Source organism: Procambarus clarkii, chromosome 86 (assembly GCF_040958095.1).
Source record: "Procambarus clarkii isolate CNS0578487 chromosome 86, FALCON_Pclarkii_2.0, whole genome shotgun sequence".
Taxonomy (NCBI): Eukaryota; Metazoa; Arthropoda; class Malacostraca; order Decapoda; family Cambaridae; genus Procambarus; species Procambarus clarkii.
In genome coordinates this window covers 16,613,445-16,629,877 of record NC_091235.1, presented here as the reverse complement: position 1 = coordinate 16,629,877, position 16,433 = coordinate 16,613,445, and the positions used below count along the sequence as shown (strand labels likewise).

Below are 16,433 nucleotides of genomic sequence, written 5' to 3'. Positions count from 1 at the left end.
GGAGTACAACCCGTCCTCACATTAGGCTGGTTAAAGCAGCGGCCGTCCTCAGATAACCCGTCCTCACATTAGGCTGGTTAAAGCAGCGACCGTCCTCCCCAGACAACCCGTCCTCACACTAGGCTGGTTAAAGCAGCGGCCGTCCTCCCCAGATAACCCGTCCTCACACTAGGCTGGTTAAAGCAGCGGCCGTCCTCCCCAGATAACCCGTCCTCACACTAGGCTGGTTAAAGCAGCGGCCGTCCTCCTCAGACAACCCGTCTTCACACTAGGATGGTTAAAGAAGCGGCCGTCCTCCCAGTTTTAACATAACATTCATCAATTTTAACATACTGGACATTAAAAATCGGTTTGTACTCATATATAAATTAATATTCCTTTACATAAAAATTCTATGTATAGTTGGGCATAGGTTAGGTTAGGTTAGGTTAGGTTAGGTTAGGTTAGGTTAGGTTAGGTTAGGTTAGATGTATAGGTTCTGTTTGGGATTAATTGTACTTGAAGTACGTAGGTGAAACATTTATCGAATTGTGGTTTGAACAGACAACTTGAGCGAAACATTTGTTATGGAAGTATTCAGACGTGATCATTTTGGAGTCGTGTGTAACATCCCGTCCTCTAAACAAAGGCCAAAGTCCATTCCATGCACCCACCAAACCCCCTGTTCATGAATGAAAAACGGTTTACACACGATTCACAACTGATGACGTCCGAACACTTCCGGAACAAGTGTTTCACTGATGAATTTTCTTCGAACCACAACGCTATAAATGCTTCACCCACGTACTACAAATACAAATAATCACCAACAGAACCTAAACACCTAACATAACCTAACCAATACCTAAATATGTACAATATGCAAATATAAAATAATATTAATTTATATTTGATAAAATTCCTGTTTTGAATGAACAGCATGTTAAAACTGATGAATGCATCTTTGGGGTCGACCGCTGGATGAAATGGATTTGGTCCGAGGACGGGTTGTGTGTAAACCGCTTTTCATTCATAAACAGGGGGGTTTGGCGGCTGGATTAACGAGCTTGGATCTTTGTATGCGAGGACGGGCTGAGTGGTGACCTTCGTTAGCTGAAGGTCTGCGTTCGATCCAATATGGTCCAATAAGGAGTGGATGGATGGACACTGTACCTTCCCTCTGCCTTCTGCTTTCGCCTTGCCCTCAAATCCAAGTGCGATGTGGTGATTCTGGCTTAGTGCTGTTTGCTGACTTGGTTCATTATAATGACTTCTGTTAATAACTTGGTTCATTAATGACTCATGTTAATGATCTGGTTCATTAATGACTCCTGTTAATGACTTGGTTCGTGTAGGGAACTAATAGAGACAGTGATAGTGGTTCCCTGGATCTTTATAATTTGGCACCTATGAGGGACGTCTTGAGAGCCATCGTTAAGTGTGCGTGATAAGTGTCTTAAGAACCACCATTAAGTGTGCATGATAAGTGTCTTAAGAATCACTGTTAAGTGTGCATGATAAATGTCTTAAGAACCACCTTAAGTATGCATGATAAGTGTCTTAAGAACAACCATTAACCCCTTCAGTAAGAGACATAAGTACATGTATGCGCACGGTGGAAGATGGTCGCTACCTAACCATCATATTATTTACGAAGTTCATGATGCTCTCACGTAACACGTCGCGTTTGTTACGGAATCGACCGATCCATCAAAGAATCCGGCGCATTACTAACCAAGCACCGCAATATTTACGTTTTCTATGCAAATCTAGTGAGATCGGGTTGGTCACTTTTCTCGTGGTGAGTCGGCGCGCTCCTGGGCGTCTTCCAAACCCGGGATGAATGATAAGTTGGTAACCCCTTTCTCATCTTGCTTGTGTGCAGCCTCCCCGCCGCCTGCTGCTCCTGCTGCTGCTGCTGCTGCTGCTCCATTCTTAGCGCTGAAGAACCCGTTAGACTCTGGCAGGTCACAGCTCTTGGTCTCCGGCAGGAGGAGTGCCAGGGATGCCGAGATTAAGGACACGGCGCCGAAGAGTGCTGACGGCGCCCACTCCGAGTACACTCCCTGCAACATGTTATCATGATGTCGTAAGAATAGAGGATACAATAAGATAACAAGATCACAAGATAACACAAAAATTAAGGACGCTGCAGAAGGTTTATTGGCTTATGCAAGGCAGCACCTATTTATATCCATCTAAAGTGGATATATGGCTATGGCTGCCGTTTATAAGAACATCTCTTCGAAACATTCACCACTAAGAACAATTATGTAAACATACCCAGCAGTAATAAATATTCTCTCAGGGACCCAAAGTATAAACCGCTCACCAAGATATCGTTGATGAACGGGGAAGCGGTGCTGCCGAGGCGCGCGCAGAAGCTGGATTGGCCGACGGCCAGCGAGCGGTACTTGGTGGGGAAGAGCTCGGCTGTGTACATCCAGACTAGCTGGAACCCGGCGGTCACGGCCACTTTGCCGCATTGGGAGAAGATCACCATGGCCACCTCGGCTTCTGTCGGTACATCACGGCTTTAGTTCCACAGGCAGGGACACCTCCACAGCGTCTACAGCAAGAACTTGTCTAATCCTTCTAGTGGGGGAGGACAACCTACCAAGGGATGAACAATCTACCTAGATGGGACAACCTTCCTAAGGGGGAAGGGACAACCTACAAGAGGGGTCAGCCTACTCGGGAGTTATAATCAGTACTGATAACTGTCACTATGAGGGTACAATTAGTACTAATAACTGCCACTAGGGGAGGGGGTATTATCAGAACTAATAACCGTCACTATAGGGGGTTACTATAAGTACATTTAACTGCCATTAGGGGGATACAATTAGAATTATTAACTGCCACCAGGGGAGATACACTTTATGCTGCAATGTATGCCAAGAATAAGGTAGATATATACTATTTTCTAAATTATTTTATGAACCCATTCATGATATATCCAAAATGTGGATAAATTAAACAAAACACTAACATAGTTTTCTCAAGTAAACACACGCATGAGTCTAGACTTATTTTACACTGAGGAGGATCAACAGCACGTTTCGTCTCAGGAACTTAGACAAGTGCTTCAAGCTTGAAAACAGTGTGAAGAAGCATGAATACAAGAACACTTAATTTGATGTCAACAAACAGCACAGAAAATCCATAGCTTCGTGATTTCCCCGAGCACGCCACCTCTCTTGGTGACTTGGACGAGTATGCTACCCACCTCCACGATATGTCACCATGAGAATCATCACGGTGAAGATACAGACGGAGCAGAAGAAATAGAGCGCTGAAAGGGTCTTCTTCCTCCCTATATAGATGAGAGCTGGCCACAGCAGGAGGTAAGACGGTACTTCCAGCAGCCCTCCGAGGAAGATGTACAAGTAAGGGTCGGTGCTGTAGGAGAAACAGTCAAGAGAGCGGTTAGTTCCCTGCAGGCAGAGGCGAGGGGTAAAAAGATATCAGTCTAACTGTAAAGAGCTTTTGGACATACCAGCTGAGGAATCGGTTCATTGATCACCACTCTCGTTGACTAGGTCTCGTGTGTATAGACTTTTTGGTGAACTGCCATTTACCCCATCCTTTGAGTATTTTTGTAACCTAGCTATGTTAATCTGTTTTTATAATGTGAAGACAATATTTCCTCTCGTAATTTAATGTGTTCCTTACCCTGTGTTGCAGAAACAATAAGTGCCGAAGATTACACAGACATTCGTTTTTTCAACTTCACATATAATGAACAGGACCAGATGGCAGTATACAGTCAGGTTTTACAAGAGTGTTCGCTAATACGTGTACAAGAGAGAAGAGAGACATGTGGGAATGCGTGCCTGAGGTTATTGGCGTTAAGGGCGATGCCGTAGTAGACCATGGAGGCGGAGAACCAGCAAAAGAACACCACCAGCGTCATTCTTCGACACTCCGGAGTAAGAATTAAGATGACTAGCTTCTTCATTGTGACCAAAATAAGAGAAAGTAAGCCGGTTTTTGCAGTGCTCTCTGATTCCTCTTTCTGTTGGTCTTTCTGGAATTGTGAAATATTTGTTAAAAACATCATGTCCGTAAGTATATAATTAAACACGTAGCTATAACAACAGTTTTTTCGACAATTATACTCAAAAGTATGTGTCTCTAGAACAGACCTTTTGATTGACATTTTCCATGGCAGAGAGTAAGACTTCGTCAGAGGGCAGAGTCTTCTTGTTTACGGTCCCCATCCAGGTCAAAACCTTGAGGGCCTCCTGGTAGCGGCCCTGGTCTATAAGCCAGCGAGGTGACTCCGGCAACAGCCTGAAAACACAGTCATCTTCATGTAATTATCATATTTCACGGATTTCTGAGAGATTGGGAAAACGTGGAGAGAATTTTGGGTAGATGAAGAAAGCCTAACTTAATTAATCCTATTACCATAATATAATTGAATCTAACCAGACGACATGCAACATGCTACAGCAGTAATTGCAACAAACATATCTGACGATAAAACACTCAAAAGAAGTACATTGCAGTTCAGGAAGGTGACTGCTGAACACAGGCACCTTAGGAAGCGAAGGTATGATTGACAAATCGACTCACCAGAAGTATATAATGAGGTAGAAGCCCATGGCGCTGTAGGTGACCTGCAACAGCCTCCAGGGTCGTATAAAGTAGGCGATGCCAGGAGCCACCATATATCCCAGTGCCCACGGGACCACCACCAGCGTCCCGGACGCCGCCCGGTACTTGGAAGCGCAGGTCTCCATCACTGTTGAAGCGGGCGGGAAGGTCACCACCAGGAGGTACTGGAGTTTAGCTTACCACAGGGGATACTATACACAGCCTACCACAGGAGATACTATATACACAGCCTACCACAGGAGATCATATACACAGCCTACCGAAGACGAAGATACTGAGGTACTGGCCGGCCCCCACGGCAGCGACCAGGAACTTCAACGCGATGTAGAGTTCGATGCTGGGCGCCGCAGCTGCCAGCAGTCCTGCCGTCAGATACAAGACCACGGACACCAGGACCACAGGTCGACGTCCGATCCTGTCTCCCACCGGAGGACGCAAAATATACTTAGTGAGAAATTCTATATCACTATAACTGAAATGAAAGCTTAATTAGCGCAACATTATGGAAAATAAGTTTTGACAATGAGAGTGAATTTATGCCTTTGGAAGTGGCTAAAAACATTAAGGGTACATCTATATGCCTGGATAAGATGGCTAAAGAGTGCAAGTGAGTGATTTTTGCTTATGTTAAAATTTACACAAAAGATTCTGAAACAAAAAAAAAGACTTAAAATTGCATAAATTAGACCCAAACAAGAAATTATAAACTCTCCAACATTTACGTCTAAATGACTTATTTATTGAAAAGCAATATAGTATCCACAAAAGATCCGAAATGCTTTTGTTTATGTTACATGTAATAAAGTCTGTTAGAACTGATGATCAGATCTTTTATATATAGAGATGCACAAAAGCTTTCACTGCGTATGGCATAAGAAGTAATTGTGCCAATACCCATAATTTATTAGTCTGCACTGTGTATCACGTAAGCATTAGGGTCTAAAATATCCCCGACTAGAAAGCTTAGTTATGCTAGAAGTTTGTAAGCAACTTAGAAGACTTTTTTCTGAATTTACAGTTTAATTAAGTACATTGTGAATTTGTCACCACTCACAGTAAAAGTTATATTGAATCCTGCAGACACAACATTAGTAATTTGCAGGTCTACCAGCACTCACAATCAATTCAAAGTTATAAGAATGCTGAACGGCACTTAAAATTTTGGTGATGGTGAAAAGTGTGAAGACTTGGAGGGCGGTGACATTACTCACGCATCAACAAGGTAGCCGAAGATGATAAAGCCTGCCAGTTTACCGCCCTGCATCACCGCTTGTGTTGTGGAGTAGAGCACTCGGCGATCACACACCAGGTCCCACTGTATCACGCCCACACCATACCACCACGCCCACAGGATACCACCACGCCCACAGGACACCACCACGCCCACAGGATAATATCACATCCACGGGAAATATATCGCAATTAGAAAGCATATTATAATCTTGAATATAGAAAGCTGTTATATTAACAGACACACATTTCCACACATCGCAGACGTAGCCAACGATCTGTTGCATAAAGATTGCTTAACTAATTCACATTAAACACGGAGACAAATAAAGAGACGATGAAATTATGGGATATAGAAAAGGATAGAAACATTGTTGTTGATGTGAAGAGAACTTTGCTTAGCATTTTGGTTGTAGTAGTCCAACCGGTGTTCCTCTGGAGACATTATGTACTAGACAAGCCAACCCATTGTCTAACCCATTTAATGACCTGTATATTTATAACTAACATTGTGTAGGTGGTAGAGACGGAGGCAGAGCATAGCACTGTGAAGGGACACATTCTAAACATCTTGATAAGGCTCCGTTAGGTTCGGTCACATCATTGACAACAGAAAAGTATTCACACATTTTTGGAACAAATATTTGTATTTAAATGAAAAATAAAATCAGTAAGTCTTCTGGTTAACGTTATATGAATCATGACGAGGTATCCAACAAGAAGGCTTACCTCCGTGACGACGGTGGAGGCGTACTGGGAGTGGTTGAACTCCCTGACGGGGCAGAAGATGAGGGCGGAAGAGGAGTTGGCCCCGACCTGCCCCACGTCCTGCATGGTGGCCTCGTAGCCCAGCGCTGCGGCCGCCTTGTAGTCCAGGTCCCGCATCTGGCAACCCTCGCGCTTCCCTGTAGCGTTGCTGCACCGCAGGATGGTCGATCGTATCACTCACATAGCAACAAGAATTTATATTTTATGTGAAAATAATCTACTACTATTATATGTGTAGTGGGGACCAGCAGTCTCGTGTGAGCAGACTCTCTGGTGGTCAAAATGGATGTACGTTCCCCCTGTGGTGATGTTGGGTTGCACTGAGGGTGTTTATATAGATTGTGCACAGGCGATTGTTACGTTTAAGATAAGAACTGATAACTTGGTTTGAGTTGAGAGTTGTCTGTGATGGCGCTGCTGTGATAAATGTTGCAATTATTGCGTCCTCAGGATTGGTCGCTGACTGTCTTGATGAATGAACTATGGTTTGCAGTTTTCAGTTGCATATATGCCACCACGCATATATGCAACTATTGTTGCAGTTGCAACAACACAAAATCGCAAAGTTGTTGTGGTTATAACAGTTATTTGTGGCTCTCTTAGAGGTGTTTGTGGTAAAGTTGTTTGTGGTTATTAGAGTTGTTTACATGCTTCATTCTGAAGCATTGTTTGCTGTTGCGATTGAGTTGTGTTAGTACATCATTCAGCTATCTTGGAGGTTTGAGCTGGTGGACTTTGGAATGGTGGTGAGCGCAGGTTGTATATGCACCAGATAGTTGGGTAATTAGGAGGCTTGTCTGGCAATGTCGGTCATTTACTCTAAATGTATAAACATTTACATATCAAATCTCTTGAGTTTGAGTAATTATAAGTATTATTATTATTAACAAATTGCCACACATGTTATAAAAATTAGTAGTAGGCATCCATCAGTCTCAGGAGACTATGGAGTTGCGCTCTGATGTCGGCCTGGTCTGGAGTGGCCTCACCTGAAGGGGATGGCAAGTTCGAGGATCTGGTTTTGGGTCCAGTTGGCCTCCACCAGGGGCGCCACGTGGCACCAGTGGTCCGGCGTCGCCCCTAGGAACTGGTACGACAGAGTTTGCAGCGGTGAGACGAAGGCAACTGCAAGAGTAACGGGTGGTTAAAGAAGGCTCCTTCACGAAGGGGGTGAGATTTTGCACACACACACACACGAAGAGCCAGAGCCCACCCCTCCGCAAGCACAATTAGGTGAGTACATACATACACACACACACACACACACACACACACACACACACACACACACACACACACACACACACACACACACACACACACACACACACACACACACACACACACACACACATACCTGAACCAAATCCACATATCTAAACACCTGCACTAGTCTACAAACTCACACTAGCAGTCATATATATCTTCAAACGATCACTAATTCAAACACTATTTCACATCGCCATTCAAAAACCCACAAAACCAGTCACAAGCACACAAAAGCCAGATGCAAATCCATAAAGTCATGTAATCACAAAATCAAATGCTAATCCACAAACCCAGGTATTAATCCACAGAGCAAAAACACTAATTTAAACGCCAGATAATGATCCACAAAGCGAGGCACTAACCCATAAACCCTGGCACTAACCCCCAGATAATAACCCACAAAGCCTGGCACTAACCCCCAAATAATAACCCACAAAGCCTGGCACTAAACCCCCAGATAATAACCCACAAAGCCTGGCACTAAACCCCCAGATAATAACCCACAAAGCCTGGCACTAAACCCCCAGATAATAACCCACAAAGCCTGGCACTAAACCCCAGATAATAACCCACAAAGCCTGGCACTAACCCCCAGATAATAACCCACAAAGCCTGGAACTAACCCCCAGATAATAACCCACAAAGCCTGGCACTAAACCCCCAGATAATAACCCACGTACCAAGCCAGCTACTAACCGGCAGAACACATGATGAAGATAAGGACATTCCACCTGCCGCTTTCCCCCACCACCTGAAGCAGGTGCTCGAAGGTGGTCACCCAGCTGAGGTCATCCACCCCGTAGGAGGAGGTCACCTTATTCTTCACCTCCTTTCCTTTGGTCCCTTCTTCCATCTCCGTGGCGTCCGTCTTCGTTTTATCGAAGTCTCCCTCTCCGTTTTCTGTCGTCATTGTGTTGTGCTGTAAGGGGGACAATTATATATAGTTAAGTACACCTTGGAAGGTGAAGACACGACGTTTCGATCCGTCTTGGACCATTTTCAAGCCATTGTCAAGTCATGTTATTCGTTAGTTAAGCAATGAATACATCGATATGTTATTTTATGTTTACATATTTACGTGTTTCAATATGTTTCATACATTCACCAATTGCCCCAAAGTGATCGCTGTGACTGAGGGCCTTTGTAAACCTTTGTGTGATCTTTTGGGAGATTTTGTAAGACTTTGTGAGTTTGTATGAACCTTTGTAAACCTTTGTGAGCCTTTGTAAACCTTTGTGAGACTTTTTTCAGCCTTTTTGAGCCTGTGTGAACATTTGTGAGTCTTTGTTGTAAACTTTTGTAAATATTTGTGAGCCTTTGTGAAACGTTTTTGAGCCTTTGTGAACTCTGTGAGTCTTTGTGAACATTTGTTAGCATTTTTTGACCCTTTATGAACCAATTGTGAGCATTTGTGAACCTTTGTGAGCATTTGTGAACTTTTGTGAGCATTTGTGAACCTTTGTGAGCATTTGTGAACCTTTGTGAGCATTTGTGTCAACCTTTGTGAACTTTTGTGAGCCTTTGTATGAATCTTTGTGAGCATTTGTGAACTTTTGTGAACATTTATGAACCTTTGTGCGCATTTGTGAACTTTTGTGAGTATTTGTGTGAACCTTTGTGAGCATTTGTGAATCTTTGTGAACATTCGTGAGCATTTGTGAACCTTTGTGAACTTTTGTGAGTATTTGTGTGAACCTTTCTGAACATTTGTGAACTTCCGTGAGCATTTGTGAACCTTTGTGAGCATTTGTGAACTTTTGTGAGTATTTGTGTGAACCTTTGTGAGCATTTGTGAATCTTTGTGGGCATTTGTGAACATTCGTGAGCATTTGTGAACCTTTGTGAACTTTTGTGAGTATTTGTGCGAACCTTTCTGAGCATTTGTGAACGTTTGTGAGTATTTCTGAAAATTCGTGAGCATTTGTGAACTTTCGTGAGCATTTGTGAACCTTTGTGAGCCGGTGTACGTCGGTATATGTACTATGGTCCTCATGGTTACTATAGACAGGAGTATAGGCTGGTATTTTTGTGTATATCATAAGAGAAAAATGTTTACTGTCTCGCAGTAAATACTGGTCGAGTAATTACTAGTAGTTTGGCTCCCATCGTTGTCGTTCTTGGGGCGAGCGTCTTGGTCCCGTAATATTTTCAATGTTTGTGATGTATCTATACATATATGTATGAATACGTTCTACTGAAAAGGGTGAATCCTTTGTGTGCATTTATACCTCAATAAACTTTTTTGAATTTGAATTTTGAATTTGAACGCCTTGTTTTGTTCCCGTTTTCTCTGGCAGAGAAAGGAAAACAAAAGATGTCAGTTGGTTTCCGTTGGTCGTGGGAGGAGGGTCAGCCATTTGTGTTGTCAGCCGTCAGCTGGGGTGTGTGGCTGATGAGTCTAGCAGTGTCAGCCAACATCATCATCTCTGGCTGACGTGTGGCGGGTGATGAGTAAGTTGTGAGAATATGCTTGGTGTAGGTGGGGGGGTCTTTGTGGTTTGTTAAGAGTAATGTTGGTTGGCCCGGAGCTGACAGGTTGTTGGCCCCTGATGACACCCCCCCCACCCTTCCCTGCCCTATGCTACCCTCCTCTATGCCCCACGACACCCCCCTTTTTCTGCCCAGGCCTCCACCCCTCCCCCCTTGTCTGCCCACTCAGCCACCCCCCCTTTGTCTGCCCACTCAGCCACCCCCCCCCTTTGTCTGCCCACTCAGCCATCCCCCTTTGTCTGCCCACTCAGCCACCCCCCCTTTGTCTGCCTACTCAGCCACCCCCCCCTTTGTCTGCCTACTCAGCCACCCCCCTTTGTCTGCCCACTCAGCCACCCCCCCCCCCCTTTGTCTGCCCACTCAGCCCCCCCTTTGTCTGCCCACTCAGCCACCCCCCCCTTTGTCTGCCCACGCCGCCACCCCCCCCCTCCCCCTTGTCTGCCAACGCCGCCACCCCCCTCCCCCTTGTCTTCCCACGCCGCCACCACCCCTCCCCCTTGTCTGCCCATGCAGCCACCCCCCCCCCTTCTCTGTCCACGCCGCCACCCCCCTCCCCCCTTCTCTGCCCACCCCACGTTGCATGCAACGTCGCAATGATACGGAGAGAGAGACTATGAGTTCTTGAAGAGTGACTTGCATTCATGTCTCCGTGCACCTTGATAGCCAAGCAGCAGTACCAGGCGGGTGAGCATGTCGGTCGCACTATGGGGAAAACCCGTTGCAATGTCTTCCATCTTGGTACAGTAATTGTGGCGTCTCAGCCCTCTGTGTTTACACTTTCTCGTGATGGCGACCAACTTGGTGTACTGTGTCAACTTGCTTTCACTCTAAGGTGTGTTTAATAGTAGATATGAGAGAAAAAATGGGTGTGAAATCCTGTATATTATACAAATTAGGGTTAGAAAGGCGGGGGTAAAAAAACTAAGCTCAATTCTGCAGGCACAAATATATATAAATACTTGATGCATTCCTAGTCACCCAAAATGGTTCTGCACGTTTCATAAAGGGTCAGATGCTCTTCTAGAGCCCCTCACACCTGCTGGGTATTACACTATAATCGTCTGTTACGTCATGCCCGTGCCACCTCTTGGGTGGCTTAATCTTTATCAATCATCCATCAATCATCATCGTCTTAACTAGTGAATGTGAGTATGGTTCAAAGGCTTCAAAACAACACTTAGGAAGAGTTTCGCTAGTCTTCCCGGTTTGGTTGCAATTCGTCCTAATAGAACATCGCATTTTGACATATACTGCAGACGATGAGTCACAATAACGTGGCTGAAATATGTTGACCAGACCACACACTAGAAAGTGAAGGGACGACGACGTTTCGGTCCGTCCTGGACCATTCACAATCGACTCTAGAATGGTCCAGGACGGACCGAAACGTTGACGCATACTCTTCCTAAAGTAAAAAAAATCGACGTACTAGAAAATGGTTCGCGAAATTGATTTATTGTCCCGTTGTGGGTCCTCTGGTAGGTTAGGATAAGGGGCACTGTAGTACGACAGTTTCTAGACGTTGGGAAAGCTTAGGAGGACGGGCTGGATCATCCGGTGGTGGGGCAAACCTGGCCCCGCGGGCAGAGACCTTCCCACCGAGGCGCCACCGCCATCCTCTCCTACAAAGAACGTCGCTTTTCGCTCGTAGGCGTCACATAAGGCCAAAAATTGTCGTACTAGAAAATGAAAGCGGCTGGCGAAGGTGGCGTACTGTGCCGTTTTCTGTTTTGGGTCCTCTGGTAGGTTAGGAGAGACCACTTTAAATTGACAGGTTTCTTGACGTTGGGAACCTTAGGAGGGCGGGCTGCGTGTCGCACCTCACCAGCGGAGGAATACATCGTCATTATTGAATGAAAATTAGTTTTGACCAATGTTCGTTACCTTTCAATACAGTTCGTTACCTTCCAATACTGTTCGTTACCTTCCAATACTGTTCGTTACCTTTCAATACAGTTCGTTACCTTCCAATACTGTTCGTTACCTTCCAATACTGTTCGTTACCTTCCAATACTGTTCGTTACCTTCCAATACTGTTCGTTACCTTCCATTACCCACCAATTCTTCAAAACTGATCGTACCTATAGCTACTATTAATGGAATGTACACAACATGGACTGTTGAACCCGGAAGAAAGTCCCCCGTTTTGTACTATTTTGTAGTCAGACAAGGCAACACCAAAAACCTTTCTCTTAGTCCTCGTAAAGTACTTGTGTGTACTATCATTGGCCTACAAGTGCCTATATTAGGACTGCATATTTAGGCCTTAAACGGGTTAGGTTAGGGTCAGGTCATAGTGCTTCGGCTGTGTCTAATCATCAATTAACGATTGATCTGTTCACAAGTTTAGTGTCGCTGGGCAAAATATTTCAGGTGATCAGGTAGCGTGTAGATTTGTGATCTCTCGTATAGATCGTGTCGTGTCAGGTGTCTTGAAAACACTTGCCATCTTACGTGTATCTTGAGGTCGTTTACGGAGGGGGCTCAAGGCGCTTCGTGTCCGGAGTCTATATGAGTAATTTGCGGTGTTGTTACTCTATAATGTACTGAGAGGGAGACCCAGCTGGGCCCGGGTCTGTCTGTCTGTGTCTGTCTGTCTGTCTGTCTGTCTGTCTGTCTGTCTGTCTGTCTGTCTCTCTCTCTCTCTCTCTCTCTCTCTCTCTCTCTCTCTCTCTCTCTCTCTCTCTCTCTCTCTCTCTCTCTCTCTCTCTCTCTTTCCCCCCCTCTTTTTTTTTCCAGCATCCCCCCCCTGTCTTTCCCTCTCCAACTTTCTCCTTCAAGGTCCCCCTCTCATTCACTCTCTAGCCTTTCTACCATCTTCTCACACCCCTCCCCCTCTATACCCCCATCTAATCCCTACTTTGTCAATCATCTCTTCCCCCGCCTCCTCTCTTCCCCCTCTTTACACGTCTCCTTTTCACTCTCCGGAAAACACATCTCCTATTTCAGACTCCATGAAAATCGCTGATATTTCTTAAACGGTGATCTCCGACTGGCCTATGGCACTCGCATGCCCCCAAATATCATCTTGCAAAGTTGAGTGAGGCTAACCCTAAGCGTCGGGCATCCTACTTTAGCCAGATGCCCCGTATGTGTGCCATTATTGACCTGCAGTTTCCTCAATTCTTACGTTCATAAGCCTATCATTTCCAAGGTTTAGAACATTACATTTGACAATATTAAATTGCATCTGTCAAACTTGTGTCAATTTTAAGCCTCTACATATCGTCCTGTGGTCAACTTGATCCCGTGACGGAATTTGTTGCCTTGTGCAGTTGTCCAATTCGTTGTTGATGACAGTCAGCTGGTGCGTATTGTGATGACAGTCAGCTGGTGCATATTGTGATGGCAGCTCACTCGTGCGTATTGTGATGGCAGCTCACTCGTGCGTATTGTGATGGCAGCTCACTCGTGCGTATTGTGATGGCAGCTCACTCGTGCGTATTGTGATGGCAGCTCACTCGTGCGTATTGTGATGGCAGCTCACTCGTGCGTATTGTGATGGCAGCTCACTCGTGCATATTGTGATGGCAGCTCACTCGTGCGTATTGTGATGGCAGCTCACTCGTGCATATTGTGATGGCAGCTCACTCGTGCGTATTGTGATGGCAGCTCACTCGTGCATATTGTGATGGCAGCTCACTCGTGCGTATTGTGATGGCAGCTCACTCGTGCATATTGTGATGGCAGCTCACTCGTGCGTATTGTGATGGCAGCTCACTCGTGCGTATTGTGATGGCAGCTCACTCGTGCGTATTGTGATGGCAGCTCACTCGTGCGTATTGTGATGGCAGCTCACTCGTGCGTATTGTGATGGCAGCTCACTCGTGCATATTGTGATGGCAGCTCACTCGTGCGTATTGTGATGGCAGCTCACTCGTGCGTATTGTGATGGCAGCTCACTCGTGCATATTGTGATGGCAGCTCACTCGTGCGTATTGTGATGGCAGCTCACTCGTGCGTATTGTGATGGCAGCTCACTCGTGCGTATTGTGATGGCAGCTCACTCGTGCGTATTGTGATGGCAGCTCACTCGTGCATATTGTGATGGCAGCTCACTCGTGCATATTGTGATGGCAGCTCACTCGTGCGTAATGATGACTTCCTGGTGTAATGGGAAGCCCACTGCAACCATCCTCAGGTTCTCAAGCATGACAGACGAGCTAGTCAAGGACACAGGACACAGCTAGTCAAGGACACAGGACACAGCTAGTCAAGGACACAGGACACAGCTAATCAAGGACACAGGCCACAGCTAGTCAAGAACACAGGACACAGACGAGCTAGCCAGACAGGCCACAGACGAGCTAGTCAAGAACACAGGACACAGACGAGCTAGCCAGACAGGCCACAGACGAGCTAGTCAAGAACACAGGACACAGACGAGCTAGCCAGACAGGCCACAGACGAGCTAGTCAAGAACACAGGACACAGACGAGCTAGCCAGACAGGCCACAGACGAGCTAGTCAAGAACACAGGACACAGACGAGCTAGCCAAGGACAGCCAGGGCGAAAGAGTTGACCACCACCCAGTCGACCGATAAACAGAACAAGTACAGTTGTGTCTGGTCAGGGTACCTGGAGTGGGTACTGGGTCGCCTTGAAAGAGAACATCGCCCTGCCTATGAGAGCCCTGGAGGACGACCTTATGCCAACACATTGCCTCTACTCTCTCTCTCCTACGGATAAACAGTGTTGCATAGTTCAATGTGTTGCAATGTTGACCAAACCACACACTAGAAAGTGAAGGGACGACGACGTTTCGCACAATCGACTTGTGAATGGTCCAGGATGGACCGAAACGTCGTTTCGACGACGTTTCCAACCCTAGGCCGAATATACGCTGCCTCCTGTTTTTTTTTTAGGTTCAGCTACTGGGAACAAAAAGCTCCAAGTAGCACGGGCTATGGTGAGCCCGTAGTATTTGACCAAATATAGTATATATATGTACTATACTAGGCCTAGGCATAATTAAATTTGGTATTAAACTATTTTTCCCAGCCTATGAAATGAAAAGTACAAAATGTGACCCTTTGGTGGTCCATCACTATACATATTGATGATTTCGACCGGAAAGTACTATATATCACTGCCCGAAACGCTATCATGATTTTTATTATATATATACAAGAGTTCTCACATTCTTGTACAGCCACCAGCACGCGTAACATTTCGGGCAGGTTCCTAATATTAATATTTCCCGGAATACGACCCGCCAAATCGTTTAACAACCAGGTACCCATTCACTGCTGGGTGAACAGAGGCTATAGTTAAGGACTGACTCCCAGTCAATCCTCCCCGGCCAGGATACGAACCCAGGCAAAAACGCTCGCGAAACCCCAGGCGAGTGTCTCACCACTAGGCTACGGGGTCTAGTAAATGTTTCTAACCGACCAGACGGTACACGGCGCTCATGTGTTTCATGCTTTAAATGGGTTTAGTTTTCATTAAGTTTACTTTTGAATACCGTGATTCTCCCCGGCTTGGCGCCGCCTTCTATCGTGAGTTTCAATATGGGCCTTTACGCGGGGCTTAGAATATAGCCAAAACGCAAGAAATCTAGCGCCATATCAAGTCTTGTTCATCCTTATCCAACTTATAAGTCTTGAAAGTCAGCAGTTTCATTTAATTGAAGTGTTGGTAGTCATTTAATTGACTACCTTGAAATGTTGACGTGATTGAAGTAATTATTACGTGATAGTCACCTTGAGGAACACCACTGCTGTAATACACAGAGAGACAAGGAGTGTAATGTATCTTGAGTGTAGATACACACACCCGCCACCTCGTGAGGCACTGGTAACCAATAAATGTATACAGGTCATAGAATGATCAATCCTCTACCTTATACCTGTCTGTGACTTTCCCTGAGGAGAAGCTATCGTACTGCTTTTCCTCCTTGGCGCTCTAGATTATTAAACTGCAGCCTCCAGTTTACACCAACAGCATAGTGGGGATTTGTAGGATACATTCAAGTGATACGTACGTTATGTATCATGTATGAGGATAGTTCATACATTTTTGTTTCTATGCATACGTCTGGCAGCCTAGTCAAGTTGCTGGAATGTTGTTC

General features: G+C 45.4%; 1 protein-coding gene across 1 annotated transcript; it reads right to left on the bottom strand.

Annotated features, from left to right (window-relative positions):
* Positions 1–627: 627 nt before the first annotated feature.
* LOC123767747 (organic cation transporter protein) lies at positions 628–16,197 on the bottom strand. Its single transcript, XM_045757726.2, has 12 exons — positions 16,066–16,197; positions 8,566–8,788; positions 7,590–7,725; positions 6,562–6,748; positions 5,814–5,917; positions 4,863–5,017; positions 4,561–4,729; positions 4,128–4,275; positions 3,816–4,009; positions 3,209–3,381; positions 2,312–2,496; positions 628–2,045 (listed from the first exon to the last, which is right to left on the bottom strand). Exons 1-12 carry the CDS (start codon positions 16,183–16,185, stop codon positions 1,767–1,769), a joined length of 2,073 nt encoding a protein of 690 aa, XP_045613682.2. The 5' UTR covers positions 16,186–16,197; the 3' UTR covers positions 628–1,766.
* Between the last annotated feature and the right edge of the window lie 236 nt (positions 16,198–16,433).

Coding starts and splice junctions, on each gene's coding strand:
- LOC123767747 (XM_045757726.2), bottom strand. CDS start 16,185: ATGACCTGTATACATTTATTGGTTACCAGTGCCTCACGAGGTGGCGGG. Junction 7,726..8,565: donor CTTCATCATGTGTTCTGCCG/GTTAGTAGCTGG, acceptor TTACTCTTGCAG/TTGCCTTCGTCTCACCGCTG. Junction 2,497..3,208: donor CATGGTGACATATCGTGGAG/GTGGGTAGCATA, acceptor ATGTACCGACAG/AAGCCGAGGTGGCCATGGTG.